The 12,829-nt window shown below is 41.0% G+C and overlaps 1 protein-coding gene across 1 annotated transcript in view; it reads right to left on the reverse strand.

The window, feature by feature from the left end:
- Positions 1-70: 70 nt before the first annotated feature.
- Positions 71-12,829, reverse strand: part of rasa3 (RAS p21 protein activator 3) — a 42,198-nt gene continuing 29,439 nt past the window's right edge. Inside the window, exons 8-24 of the mRNA XM_015007959.2 lie at positions 12,720-12,793; positions 12,534-12,638; positions 11,434-11,590; positions 11,191-11,339; positions 10,751-10,865; positions 10,302-10,376; positions 10,076-10,199; positions 9,428-9,534; positions 9,139-9,216; positions 8,931-9,008; positions 8,454-8,527; positions 5,875-5,981; positions 5,258-5,340; positions 4,954-5,162; positions 4,758-4,861; positions 4,480-4,663; positions 71-3,707 (exon numbers count right to left, since the gene is read on the reverse strand). Coding sequence (XP_014863445.1) covers positions 3,632-3,707; positions 4,480-4,663; positions 4,758-4,861; positions 4,954-5,162; positions 5,258-5,340; positions 5,875-5,981; positions 8,454-8,527; positions 8,931-9,008; positions 9,139-9,216; positions 9,428-9,534; positions 10,076-10,199; positions 10,302-10,376; positions 10,751-10,865; positions 11,191-11,339; positions 11,434-11,590; positions 12,534-12,638; positions 12,720-12,793 — 1,899 coding nt within the window. The 3' untranslated portion in view covers positions 71-3,631. The remainder of the gene's footprint in view (positions 3,708-4,479; positions 4,664-4,757; positions 4,862-4,953; positions 5,163-5,257; positions 5,341-5,874; positions 5,982-8,453; positions 8,528-8,930; positions 9,009-9,138; positions 9,217-9,427; positions 9,535-10,075; positions 10,200-10,301; positions 10,377-10,750; positions 10,866-11,190; positions 11,340-11,433; positions 11,591-12,533; positions 12,639-12,719; positions 12,794-12,829) is intronic.

Consider the following 12,829-nt stretch of genomic DNA (forward strand, 5'->3'; position numbering starts at 1 on the left):
TTGTTTCCAGTAAAAACTAACAAAGCACACCTCCTGAGGGACGTTAAGAACAAATGACACATACACCAGATTTACATTAATATTGTATTCATTTAGTTATTCAGGGAAAAAAAACACACATCACATTTGCACCGTTCATTCAGCTGTTGTATGTACACATTTTAACACACTTATTTTAATACTTTTAAAATATTTGTACAAAATACACTGTACTCCCTTTATACCATCTCTCTGCTATTAGAGGCATTTTCCTGCAAAAAGGTCAGCAGACGCGAACTGTTGATTTGTGGTATTATTGCATATCATCTTTATTGCATAATTCAGTCCCCCCTTTATTTGGGGGCTTTTGGGATGGAGGAGGTGCTTTTACCGTAACTGCCATCGCTGCACCACCTCAGCAGGCTCTTTACTGGAAAAATTATAATAAATATCAGTTTCATACACCTGAGGAGCATTAGCAACTGAAGAGAAGAAAAGAAAAACTGTTCAGAAGTCAAAGCAACACTGTTTTCTTAACAATTCACAAATGATAATTTACTAGGAAAGAATTTCTTACTTTTTCTAGAGGAGAAGAATAAAAGATATTTATAAGGGGAGCACTAAATCAGGCCAAAGTGGGGAAACAGTGTCCTTAGCACGATAGTGGGCAGTGGTTGTTTTTAATAAATGACCTGTTACAAAAGGTTTAAATTAATTGTTGATAAAATCCATCATCAAAACACCACAAGAATAGACACAAACACACACACGCGCGCGCACACACACTTACTCCAGTCATTCAGTTCAAGGTTTGCGTATGACAACATAGAAAACAAGAAGCTTCCTTAAAATTCACCACAGTCATCAAAGACGAGAAGAATGTTGTTTGAATACGCGTTCAGCTGCTTTTAAAACAGTTCAGGCTGAGTTAGACGAAAAATACATCTCTAAATAACAGGTTTTTTTTTTTTTTTTTAATTACTTTTTAAAAAGCTGATTTTAGAAAAAAAATCATGACTGGCACTGGTTGGGATCCTGTTTTCACGGGAACACCTGTGAGGCTAAATATACATGAGCTGAGTTTCAGAAAATACAAAATCTGCTTCTTCCTTTGTTTTCAAGAGTCCATCGGGGCTACGGCTACACTTCACATGCACTGGTTTGGCAAGAGTGAGAGCTCAAGTCAGAGTGGCTGCCTTTGGAAAGAGCGACGGGACAAAAAGAACCAAGCAAGAACAATAAACCCTGTACCTTCAACGGATTCTGAGCTGGCGTCCGGTAAGATTCACAGCGGACAGCTTCTCAGATGAATGCACAAAAATAAGATAATTCACAACACAAGGGGGGAAGAGGAGGCGAGTTCTCCAAGAGGACCCATCGAACACAAGGACTGCACCTTTATGGCAACACAAGTCAGCTCCACACAAACCATGTCAAAAAATACAGCTTGTGTTAGATTAAATGAAATAGAAGGAAGGAAAAGAAATCTTTGTAATGGCTTTTTCTAACACTCTGCATGTCAATGAAATAAGTAAGGAGACTTTAGCTACCTACACAGAGTAAAAAAAACAAACAACTAAGTCCAAGCAGCATGTGCGATTATAGCTTGAATGCAGAATTTTGTTTCTCAGTTTTGTTAACATACAGCAGCTACATTAGTGTGAAAGCGGCATTTCAAAAAAAAAAAAAAGAAAAGATATATATATATATATATATATATATATATATACACACACACACTGCTCAAAAAATAAAGGGAACACCAAATAACACATCCTAGATCTGAATGAATGAAATATTCTCATTGAATACTTTGTCCTGTACAAAGTTGAATGTGCTGACAACAAAATCACACAAAAATCATCAATGGAAATCAAATTTATTAACCAATGGAGGCCTGGATTTGGAGCCACACACAAAATTAAAGTGAAATGTTCCCTTTATTTTTTTTTGAGCAGTATATATAGGTGCTTAAAAGCTTCCAGGGACTGATTTATTTGAATATTCACCGACGTGCCTTCATGTTTTGTTACTGTATGTGGCATTAAGTTGAGATAATTTTCTAATTGCCTCTCGTACAGCTGCGTTCGTAGATTAAAAACAACCGCTCTTTTGCCAAATTTGCACCCAGCTTTTAATCTTTTATTTATTTATTTTTTCTGCAGTTGTATTTTTTTTAAGAATATATGACACTATTTCCAGTATTTCTGTTTCTAATCCCTGTTTGGGCTACTTGAAATACGAGCGCTAATCCTGCCCGACTGGACCAAAATGACCCAAAGAGTCCTCCAGCTAATAGATAACCTGATAGATTTCCTTACAGTCGGTTGTTACACAACAGAAACTGATTTTGTATGAAAGGTTTTTAAAGCAGGTACAAAATCATCAAAAGATAGATAGGAAGAGTGTGACTCCTATTTTCTTCGGAAACAGAAATCTACAAAACGACTAGAACTGCAAAAGTACGATGTGGCGAAATGACCGGAACCCTACTGATGATGGCTCTAAACTGGCAACAAGTTGTATTATCACATGAGAGCCAAACTCTACAATAAATTGGTTTATTTTCCAACGTGTCACCAATGCAACCAACATTACACCCAACTTTGTTGGAGTTGAGAGAACCTGGGACTTTGTGGATAGGAACTGATTTTAGTGGTGGATGCAGTCAAGTCATGTTAGAGCACACAAAGACCCCATTAACACAAAGACTCTGTGTAAGCAGCTAATGACACCTGCAGTCTTCTCTTCTATCCTCTATACAGGTCACAAATGTACGTGAGAAACTAAACCAGGCTTACCGTGCTGATGATAACAATGACAAAAAGAAACATAAAATTGTGCGTGGAGTGAGAATTTACAGCCAACGTTGAGCTACGTTCAGATTTCCTTGGTCCCAGTGATCCCTTCTTTTGTCCCCTTGACACTTGCAGCCTTACAAGAGGGCAACTGGGACAAAACAGAACAATAACAAAAAAACAAAGAAAGAAAAACCACACACACAAGTGCATAGGGACAAAGTCCTTTCTTCCTTCTTAAGTTTGGTCTGTCGGAGGCGAAATGCAGAAAGACATTTCACCGATCATTAAGAAAAAAAATACACTTAAACAGAAGATGTTCAAAGTGTGCTGTGAGGCTTGTTCATCCAAGGATCTGGAGGCAATTAAAGTGCGTGCTGGTCACCGTGAACAGTGTCCAGTGAAAATGCTTAGTTTATTCTCTCGTCGCACCGCAGAAGGGACGTCAGGGCTGATGCAAGCGTGGTGTGAATAGCTCAGCTTTTGCATCCCTTCTTTCTTCGCACTGATCTGACGTTTGTTTCTCCAATTTTTGAGGAATGCGTTCAGGGACGCTGTGTTGTGTGGTCCCACCGACAAAACGCAGCTCTTAAAAGTCTGGCATTGGGTTTTCTTAACAACTGAACAAATCAGTAAATCAGGGGATCCCTGTTGCCAAACCAGCTCATGAGTTACCTCGGGAAAATTATTTGGCTTGGACGCACCTGTCCTTTTTCATCTTATCTCAAAAAAGAAAAAGGCAGATTTACGACTCAACAGAACACGCTGGGCTGCTTTACAGTCGGGTTTTCTTGCAGTAAAGAAAAAAAAAAGTTGGTTCTGGGCAGAAGAGAGAAAAATATGCAGGGCTGCTGCTAGATAGAGTAGGTGGTGTTCTCAGACTGCTGGCGAATGTAGCACTGAAAGCTCTTGTCTCCGATCGGATGCTCCCTGAGAGGACAAAAAAAAAGGTGGAGTGAGATGTCAGAGGTCAAAACATGCACAAAAGTCTGACATTACATAAACAACTGATGTGACTTAATTCTCAGATGTGAATGTGAACTTTAAGTTCATCTAGATTTTGTTGATGTTTCAGGAAGTTGTGCAATTCTACCACCTGCTGGCCAACAATGGTATTTACTCTCTAATGACCTGGAGTCTCATTTTAATTTTGTGGCAAGTCAAGATAAAGAATGTCTTCAACGGGCCGGTTGTGGCAGAAAGCATTGATGAAACTCCCCATTAACAAGCTGTTAAAACATGCATTTGATGAGAACCTCTTGAACTTAGATATTACACATCTTTTCATATGGATGTTTTTTGGCCGTATACAGGTAAAACTACAGCGACTTGATTAATAAAATGATATTCTATTCTGTTCTAAAGTTCTAAGGAACCATAGAAAAACTTATGGCTGGCCAGATTTGGCCCAAGGGCCGAGAGTTTGAAACATGTGACCTACAAGATAGAAAGCCTTCCAGTGTACAATAAAAAGCCTTAGAATAAATAGTACATTTTCCACAAATTTAGGTGAGTTGATACTTTCCTGCAGCCACTTGTAAAGATTTAAAAACAGCTACAGTTTCTTTTTTTATTATTATTATTATTATTATTCCACTGGATGGTTTATTTTAAAGATTTTTTACAAAGCTTTACCAGAAGGGGTAGTGAATGTGAAAGGCACTTCACATTTGACTTAATGTATCGTATCAGAAGCACATACTGGCTGCCTATCTTTGTCTTCTTGAACTTGTCCCGTTTGTACTTGGTGTGCTGCTGCTCCAACGTCTGCACAGCCGAGATGATCTGCTTCAGGGTTTTGTACGTCTCCTGGGGGTCGTCGATGACAAAGGTGGAGTACTCCTCTTGTTCGGGCCCGTCGTAGACGGACTTACTTCCACAGGCCTCTGCATGGGGGGAGTGGCAGAGAAAACGAGAGATGAAGTGGAAAATACACACACGTAGGAAGCAGCGCGTGAGGCAGAGCCGCCAGTGTCTGACCTTGCATTTTGATCAGTTTGGTCATGTATGTGCAGAAGAGGGAGTAAATCCTCTCAGTTTCTCTGTCTCCGTCTACGTCAAGCTGGATGTTTGCAGGTAAGCCGCTGAAATTAGGTGAACACGTGCACATGGTGAGAGGAAGAGATGGAAAATAAATAGAATCTGATCGTGGGCGTGCTCTGAAGGCTCCGCGTACCCGGTGCAGGGCGTACACCCCGGGGCCGTGTCTGCGGACAACTTGCAGCAGAGCCAGTGGCCGTTGAGGTAGGCTGAAGGGTGGTAGGTGCTCAGGCGTTTGCGGTTGCACTGGCTGACTTTGGTCAGGATGTCTATCCAGTCTCGGGCCTCCACACAGTTGTTGGCTTGGATGTAAAGCGCTCGCTCCGGCTGAATGACCTGGAACATCTGGAGGAAAGGGGCAGAAGCAGCAAGTGAGCAGAAATTTTAAGCGCTTGCAGGGAATTCTTTGGAGCATTATCTCGGGGTGGAGTGGTCCTCACATTTTTCATCTTGAACGACTCCTCTTCTAGCCTCTCCACGGCCAAGATGTTCTCGATAGGAATGCTGCACAGAGCGCCCTCTCCTGGAGGCAAAAAGTAGCACAATCAGACAGAAGAAGTGCAAAACTAATCTAAAAAACAGAAAAAATGCAAAAAAAATAAAAAAATAAAAATGCAAATAATACAGAGGAGCCAATCAAACAAAGGTATAATCTTATTTTATGTAACAGTTATGGGACAAAATTGTAAAAATCAGATATTTTAATGAAATCATAGTTTGGATCCTGTTTTTGGAATTATGACCCCAAAACAGATTATTTTCCAAAACATCTGCAAGTTGGCTTTTCAGTATCTTTGGTTTGTAGAATATTGTCTGCAAGCTATCTGCAACATGTGCTAAAAATACAACTCTAAATAAAGAATTTCAGATTAGCTTCAGTCAGTAGTCAGGGTGGCTGCACAAACTAGCTGCCTGCTGAGTAACTTAAATCTGCACCACATGTGCTGCGGGATGAGTGTGCACACTCTGCACATTCCCACCCCCTCTTCTGCTGAGCCAAACGGAAACGCCCACCAAGACGTAAACGGACGAGTTCCGGGGAACTCGCTGAGCCCACCTTTTGTTTTGTGATAGGTGAACTCGTGGTTGGTGAGTCGGAACCATCTTTTCTTGAAGTTCTTTATCCCAAACCGGTTTCTGCCCTGAGCTCTCTTTATCATAAATCTGCAGAAAAATGAGAGCGGAACAAAAAACACAAAAATTAAGCTCAAGTGTTAAATGGAGCAGTTTCTTAAGCAAAATGCACGTTTGATCTGATTTGAGAGATGTCCGTATTCGGAGTGTCTCATTCTTTACATATGCTAAAATAGTCACAGCTGAAGCAGAAGACAAACCAGTCAATAAGTCAGACAAAGCAGACAGGTCAGCTGATCAAAATCTATTAGTGGTTTTCCATATTTTACTCCCAAAATCAATAAAGTTGCATAAATTGTACATTTTCCTAATTGGTGTAAAATGCCTTCTGTTTCATTTCCTTACTATTTAAGTAAAAATGGACTTACAGCAATATTTTTTAAGACATGTACTAATCACTCAGTCAGTGGTCAAAACTGGTCATTTACCCCTTTATTGTCTCTAACTAGGGACAAATATATAAAATATATAATTTCTTGTTCATAGAACAAATACATGTCTTGTTTCTTTGGTCTGTTAATGCTAAAAAAAACAAAACATGTTCTTCAATTCACTTTGTTTAGCTTGTAGTAAGAATCCAACAAGTAAAAACAGTATAACCTGATGTATAGATGGAAACAATCTTATCATTTATTTCAAACTCCTACCTCTTTTAAGGAAACCTGTAGCACATTGCTTTCATAGTTTCTAACATTTAGTGCTTAAATTCAGCTAAGAGGTAATCCTGCCAAAAGAAAATCAGACTTTAAAGGAAACCTGAAATTGGTATGAGCCACAAAATCCTCGATGGGAGTCATTTTTCTCCTATTTCTGAAACGCAGTGAGTAATGCAGCACTTTATATCCGTAAAAGTTTAATAAAACAACTGAAAGCCCAAAAGGTAAAAGTTCTCAAACAGCAAATAACATAAAACAAAATAATAAACTGCAGTTTTATTCATTTTGTGACATTTATGAATCCGTGCTTCACAGTTTGCACCTTTTTTTTTTTAAATCAATAATTACATGCACACTAGTACATTCATGTTCTTCCAGTTTAAAGAAGGAAACACCTGCGTTGGTTTAACCAAAGGTTGAGGGTGCTGGAGGAGCTTTTGATGAATATCCATAAGTGTCTCCAGTTTGGCAGCATGCTTGTTGTTGTTGGTAAAACATGTAAAACCACTGGGCATGACGGCATAAAGGAGAGTAAAGAGCAGGATGACTTTCTACAGGAATACAAGAAGCATAAATCTGCAGGAGTCTAAACCCCTAAATCTCTCACTATTTCACAGATCCTGGATCAGATCTAAATCCCCTGTTTTGGGCAGTGACATGGTCCCGCTCTGGATGCAGAGAGCGAGGAGGAGTCGGGCGGGGATGTGGGCAGATATGAGATCGTGGAAATGTTTGCGAGTTAACCGAGTCTGGCTGTCGTCGCCACACCAAGCGTGTCGGGAATAATGGGACGGGCCGATCTGCGCCATTAACGCCACCAAGGTTAGCGGGTCTAAAGGCCAACGCTGTACGTCACACGAGCACAGTGGAGCTACCGAATCACACTCTGGGTGCAGAAAGTGTCGCCGCATCAGGAAATGCGGCAACACTTTCAATAGTTCCTTGTCTACAAAGGGATATAAAGAGTCCACAGTTTGCACATGATGACGGTGGGAGACAAATCATTTTGGGGGAAGTCACAGCGCAAACACAAGAGGCAGGGGTTGAGGGGTCACCAAGGCTAAGCCTTTATATGCAGAAGCTCTTACCTGCCCTTTGGGGCTTTAGGCCCCTTCCCATCAACCCTCTTTATAGTGACTTTTACACTCCTACGGCCGGGAGCAGAAAAACAAGAGGGTGGGGTTGTTGATGAGTCAGGGTCTGACCTTGTTAGTGATTACAGATCAACAGCTACTGGGAGTGTTGATGGAAGAGGATCTGTGCTTTGCCTCATGTTTCAGAGCTAAACTCTGCCGTGGTTCCTGTTTCCACTCATTTTCTCTCTTTAATTCAGACATTAGAAGAAAATGACTGAAAGGTAACAGAATCCATAAATTAAGTACATTTATTTAAATTAAATAAAGTTCTATTAAATGATTAGTCTGTGTATCTTTTTAAGGAAGCCCTAATTAGCTACGTTGCTCAACACCACGACATGTCATCAAGTGAAACCAGAAAAAAAAAAAAAAAAAAACTAATACGGACTACAGCTTCTGTAACGCATTCGTCTTCTTATATTGTGGCTGAAGTTGAGCATGGGCAGCCATCTTGCCATCTGCTTTCTTTACATTCAGAGAAATATTGAGGTGAACAAACTGCGGCTGACAACTGCGGCTTAAAATTGATTTAATTTCACTCGTTAGTGCGGCTAGTCCTAAAATTCATCTCCAACTCTGCTTGCTGTCGTGTCTAAAGCTAAGAAACAATTTTGCAACAGCTTCATGGCTTATCTTTACATCTGACATGTGTATTTGTAATGCTTTCATAAAAGTCACATTAAAAAAACAACGTTAACGCGTCTCCTTACCCCTCCTTGAGCATGATCGGTGTTTCAATGCTTTTCTGATCCCATTTGCCAGAAGTGGAGATCAGGTCCAGAAACTGTGAAGGCAAGTGAAGGATGCGTTCGGTCAAATCCCAGATATTCCCAGCGCTCCTTTCATATATTTTATGTCAAGCTAGCATTATTTCCAAAGGTAAACTCTTCAGTGTTTTTTTTTTAGCCAACGTCTAAAGAGTAAATAATAGAAGATCTAGTTCTATGGATGGATAAAATGTTTGGACAATGTGATGAGTAACAAACTCCATAAATAAACCTCTTTTCCATTCACACAAATTTATTGCTTTTCCACCAAGAAGCCCTGCTACTCCTTCACATCGTGGACGTGTTTTTAAAAATGCAGATCATTTCCCATCTAACTGTTTTTCTTCTAACTCATCCCACATAAAAGCCAGTGTCACTGAACAGTCTGCCAAGTGTCTGAGAGAAGAAGCAGACACTCACATTCTTTACAGCATCTGCATATTTCTGCTCATTGAAGTAGTCGTAAAACGCAGCCATGTAGGACTCTTTGAAATTGGCCTTGAAAAGAAAACAAACACACACAAAAATGGGATAAAAAGGAGACAGGAAGTAAGAAGCGGGTATCTTTGTTTTGAGCTGAATAGCTTAAGAGTGTTAGACAGAACCAGGTTGATGCAGAGCAACTCACAGATTTAGACTTGGCGAGACTTCCAAGAGTCTGTATTGTCTTGGAGATGAGGGTGAGGGTTCTTGAAGTGGCGGGATCCTACAGACGCAAAACACAAAAATTATTATTTATCCTACCCAACTGTGATTCGAAGCATTTCGCTTAAAATCTCTCCTCAACCCGGTTCCTCAAACATCAAAGAAATAAAGTCAAATCCTTTGCTTTTCTGCGAGCGCTTCCACCAGCGCTCGCTTCAGATGCAAATGAAGGCGCAAACAGAGCGCGTGTTAGCAGTAAATATCCGACTCACGGGGTGATGGGGCCGTAGGTGAAACAAGTTTGGTGAGAGGATGGCCGGCGCAAAGAATCGCAGGAAGATGAAGCTGCTGACGGCCGTGTATCGGACATCTTGGTCAACTGGATAGGAGAGGAGACAACAGCAGGCATGTTTTACACACGTTTCCGTCAGTGTCGAGGGGAAGGAACGTGCTGCGAACTGTGTGATGCTTTGTTTACTGGAAACAGATTGTGTTTCCAGTGACTACGGAGTACACTGGCCACACAGAAAACATGAAATTTTGGCAGGTTTTGCTTATAAAAAACGAATATGGATCGCATCATGCATCTTTGAGAGCTTTCCTAATTTTATGACGTACTTAAGAAGCACAAACGAACTACAGTTGGAGACAGAAACAACTGTTTCTCCTGCGACTGCAGTGGCTCATGATGGCCAACAGGGGGCACCAGAGTCTAATGAAATGATTCCATAATTTTCCTGAAAACACCTCAGTGGTTTTGGGACAGAGAGCAAACATAAAAGTACTTCTCGTTACCCACTGCATGTACACTTAGTGTCCTTGTAAGTCTTCCACTTCCTGCTATTTTACTACCCTCCGCTTCCCGTTGCTTATTCCCAGTTTTCCTGCATCTCTCAGAAGCTGTTACAAAGTGAGTTCACCTTGAAACCTAGTGGCAGCCGACTCCCTCAGGGAGAAGAAGATGTCGCACATGACAGTGGGACAGCGGACGCCGGAAGTGGTGATGACGTTGAAGATGCGGTCCACGTACTGGCGAAGGTTTTCCTGAGGAGGAGGAAAAGTCGGGTCAGAGTGGCCGGATAGCACAGCGATGGAAGCGCGGACAGACAGACAGACAGACAGACTGCTTCAAACTTGAGTTCCTACTCTGTTTGTCTCCAAGTTCTCCGACTCCTTGAGCTTGACGGGGTCGATTTCGCAAGATTTGTGTTCTGTGCAAATCTGTGGGAAAGAGAGTTAGTATGCTATTAAGACAGATATTCAGACATGTAGACCTAAAAAAAGACAGATGCATTCATACCTTAAACTTCTACCCACTTTTTCACATTACAAACATGAAAGTCAGTGAAATTGCAATGAGCTTCACTGGAGTTTAATTAGTGGCTTCACAGTAAAGGGGGCTGCATACAAAATGCATTCTGAAAACCATGATTTTCTTTCCATTATGCTCCAGTGCTCCACTATTACACGGAATCCATATTAAAAACATTCACAGTTTTATTTGTAAGGTGAAGAAATGTGAAAAGATTTCCAGTTTAAAAATGTCTTTTAAAATACTTTTGAAAGGGACAGTAAAATGAAAGGTGTTTTAATACCTCGTCTATGATCGGTTTTAGCGTAACTTGCAGATAGTGCATCCCAGCCAGCTTCATGGTCTCATCGATACACTTCGAAGTCAGCGAGTTTCCCCGGAAAATGGTGTTTGGATCCCTATTCATAAAAAAAGTGTTTTTTTTTTATTGTTTTTTTTTTACAGAGTACAAATCCAAGGAGAAATAAACCATGTAGTAATTTAATATCCAAGGTAAATCTTATTACGGTGGAACCATTTTGGCAGAAAAAAAATATTTTCCCCACAGCTGGACTTCTACCACGTCTGTAATTAAACGTGTGTTGATACAAAATGAATTGAAAATCCTCAATATACAACCTTGGGATTCTGAATAGATGCGGCGATATTTTTTGTTGCAAGCCAATCATAAAGCTAGAGGACGAGCGGTATTGCGTTCGCGCTGTCCGTACTGGAATCACTCACTGTGTGCGGTTGATTTCTGCATGAGCAATGGCACTGATGAAAGGCACTATTTTGCCGTAATGAAGAAAGAGACGCACGAGCGGGATGGCAGCTTCCTGCTTCTCTCGACACACTTCCCCCAGAATGTGTGCGGTGGACGCTGACACAGGCTGGACAGAGGCACATCGCGGAGGTTCAGAAAACAAGACAGCGGGGTTTAAAACGCAGGCGGAGTAGGGGGGCGGCAGGCGCCGTTCACGTTACCTCCGCGTTAGCAGACTGCAGCAGCAGATCTCTGAGGGGAGTGTAGTGTTCAGAGGGGAAGACGTGGTCCTCGGTGTAAACGATGTTTAGACGCAGAGAGCCGAGGTCTTCCACTTTCACGGACTTCCCTCCGTTCTCCCTGGGTAGCAGAAAGTACCTAAAGGGCAGGAATTAAAATAAAATCTGAGTCAGGACATGAAAACCACACTGATGAGTCAAAATAAATTTGTTCAAAGCACCAGCAGCTTCCTGGAGGCTTTTCCAGTCCATTTACCTGAGGACAGTTTGTACAGCTCCTTTTAGGCCACTTGCTGTAAATCTGAAGTGTGGATGAAACCCAAGGCTCAAACCAGTCTCAGTTTTAATATTTCTACACTGGACTTGAGGCTCCATTTTACAAGCTGCCTGCCTCAAAAACAGTCGGTTCTCGATTATTTTTGTTGAGCCCTTTAGTCATGTCTAATGATGGCTGGTGAGCATTTGAACAAAGGGGAAATTCATTAGAAGTGTTGTCTTTGTTTTTCACTTTCAGCTCACCACACCAGATGGTTTCCGAAGATATTTGTGGAAAATGTCATCAACCACAGTTAGCACCAAACTGTGATACATACAGAGTTTTAACAACAAATGCAGATGGTTTAGACCTAAAAAAGATGAGCTAAAATCAAATCAAAATGTCTATATTTGTTCTGATTTTGAACTTGATCTCAAATTATTAACATTAAAAAAATAAATATTTACTCTCCTCATATTATTAGGAGGAGACATTTAAGCTGCTGAATGTGTTTTTTAGGACAGAAAATCCTTTTCAACAATTCTGGGACAGTTATTGGCGTCAAAAAAACCAAGGCTGCTAATATTTTCCATCATACCATTCTTCTAATTTAAAGTCCTTTCAGCAAGATGTCAGATAAAGCGCCAGAGTCACCAGAGTTTTCTATGGCTGGATAGATAACAAGAGAGCAGCAGTAGCTGCTTTTTTTATTTTAAATAAAAGCAATTAGACGATGTTAAACACTTTTTAATCGAGTCTTAAACAGAGAATTTAATCAACAAATTCATCACATGGACTCAGAGTGACGAAAATTTGTCCGTCTCACCAGGCATCGTGCACTCCAGCTTGGCCCAAAACCCGCAGGGGGACTCGCACCCCACCCAGGAACTCGTCCCCAAACTTCAGGTTGCTGGCGTTCCACAGATCCACCCTGAACACAAGCAATATGTTGTCGCTGGAACTCAAAGTGAAAAGCCCAGTTTTAAGTCCGTCAAGAGAGAAAAAGGTTCACCTCAGAGCCAGTTTGTCAACGTCCTCCTCTTCAACATCAAACTGTCTCTTCGTGTAGCTCAGTGGCCGCGTAACCTACAAACATGCGTCAAATTAAGATCCAAAGATCGA

The sequence above is a fragment of the Poecilia mexicana genome, unplaced genomic scaffold (genome assembly GCF_051168715.1).
Source record: "Poecilia mexicana isolate PSO_F unplaced genomic scaffold, ASM5116871v1 scaffold_3, whole genome shotgun sequence".
Classification (NCBI taxonomy): Eukaryota; Metazoa; Chordata; class Actinopteri; order Cyprinodontiformes; family Poeciliidae; genus Poecilia; species Poecilia mexicana.